General features: G+C 62.4%; 1 protein-coding gene across 1 annotated transcript in view; it reads left to right on the forward strand.

Moving 5' to 3' along the window:
• Positions 1 to 6: 6 nt before the first annotated feature.
• The window catches only part of NPR2 (natriuretic peptide receptor 2), a 6,329-nt gene continuing 4,863 nt past the window's right edge, over positions 7 to 1,472 (forward strand). Inside the window, exons 1-4 of the mRNA XM_017727596.1 lie at positions 7 to 641; positions 726 to 839; positions 1,110 to 1,245; positions 1,337 to 1,464. Of these exons, the coding sequence (XP_017583085.1) occupies positions 468 to 641; positions 726 to 839; positions 1,110 to 1,245; positions 1,337 to 1,464 (552 nt within the window). The 5' untranslated portion in view covers positions 7 to 467. The remainder of the gene's footprint in view (positions 642 to 725; positions 840 to 1,109; positions 1,246 to 1,336; positions 1,465 to 1,472) is intronic.

Here is a 1,472-nt window from a genome sequence, read left to right on the forward strand (position 1 = left end):
TCCCCAGGGACCTCCGGTGCCCGGCTCCAGTGCCTCTCCCAGCCCCCCGATTCCGTGGCTGGGGCTGGCATGGAGCAGCTGGGAAGCTGATGCAGGGGGGAGAGATACCCTGGCTGGTTTTTGCTGTATCAGGGTGTGTGGGGTCGGTGCCTGCAGCATCCACCTCATGATTTGCAGCAAGTTTTCCCCTGTTCTCCTCTTCCCCTTCAGCCCGAGGTGATTGATGGGGCAAGAGTGGGTCTGTGCCAGCAAGGGCTGTGGGTCTGGCTGGGGGGCACAGGGAGGTGTGAGCCAAGCACTGCCCCATCTGCCTGCTCCATCCCCCCGCAGCCACCGAGTGCTCCCGGGGCTGCTCTGCCCCATCTGCCCCATTGCTGGCTGTGTGCCCGGGGCGCAGTGGGGTGTCCCTGCCTCCCTGAAGCCCCTGCTTCTCTCTGGCAGTGGTGTATCTCTGCGGGCCACCGGAGATGCTGCGGCAGATCATGCAGTTGGCGCAGCAGGAGAACCTCACCAATGGTGACTACGTCTTCTTCTACCTGGACGTCTTCGGGGAGAGCCTGCGGGGAGACTCTGCCCGTGACGCCTTCAAGCCCTGGCAGGAGAGCCCAGGCCAGGATGCAGGGCTGCGCGAGGCTTTCCAGGTGAGCTGGGCCCACCTGCCTGGGGACAGAAACCTCACCAGCCTGGCCCCACTGTGTGAACCAGAGTGCTGTGCTCGGTTGCAGATGGTGCTGGTGATCACCTACTATGAGCCCCAAAACCCCGAGTACCAGCATTTCCAAACCCAACTCATCCTGCGAGCTAAGCAGAAGTTTGGGGTGCAGCTCAACTACTCCCTGGTGAGTGAGTCCCCCTGCACGCTGGGGTGGTGGGGCCCCTTCTCATGGGTCTGAGGCACGTCACCAGGATGCAGAGGGTGGGACACAGCCACAGGTAGTGCCAGAGGGGTTATCCCTGGTGGGAACAGCCACAAGCACTGCCATCCCTGCAGGGTGCATGTTGTCCCCAGTGTGGTTATGGGGCCGTGGGTGGGTGCGTGGTCCTGCTGTGAAGGTTCTGGGGTGCTCCTGTGTGCGTGGCTGTGGGTGTGCTCAGATTCCCCCTGGCAGATGAACCTGGTGGCGGGATGTTTCTATGATGGGATGCTGCTGTACGCCATGGTGCTGAATGAGACTCTGCGCGAGGGCGGCTCCAAGAAAAACGCCACCCACATCATCGAGAAGATGCGGGACCGCAAGTTCCAGGGTAACACTGGGATGGGGGAAGCTGGGCTGTGGGTGCCGTGGGGGCAGTGGAACTCAGTCCCTGTCCCACCTGGGTCTTAATTCTCCCACAGGTGTGACAGGGCTTGTGAGCATGGACAGCAACAATGACCGAGACACTGACTTCAACCTATGGGCCATGAGCGACCCCAAGACCGGGCAGTATGAGGTGGGGGCCAGCACCAGGTTCCCTCTGGCTGGGGCTGGGGG

This window comes from Corvus brachyrhynchos, unplaced genomic scaffold (genome assembly GCF_000691975.1).
Source record: "Corvus brachyrhynchos isolate BGI_N302 unplaced genomic scaffold, ASM69197v1 scaffold140, whole genome shotgun sequence".
Classification (NCBI taxonomy): Eukaryota; Metazoa; Chordata; class Aves; order Passeriformes; family Corvidae; genus Corvus; species Corvus brachyrhynchos.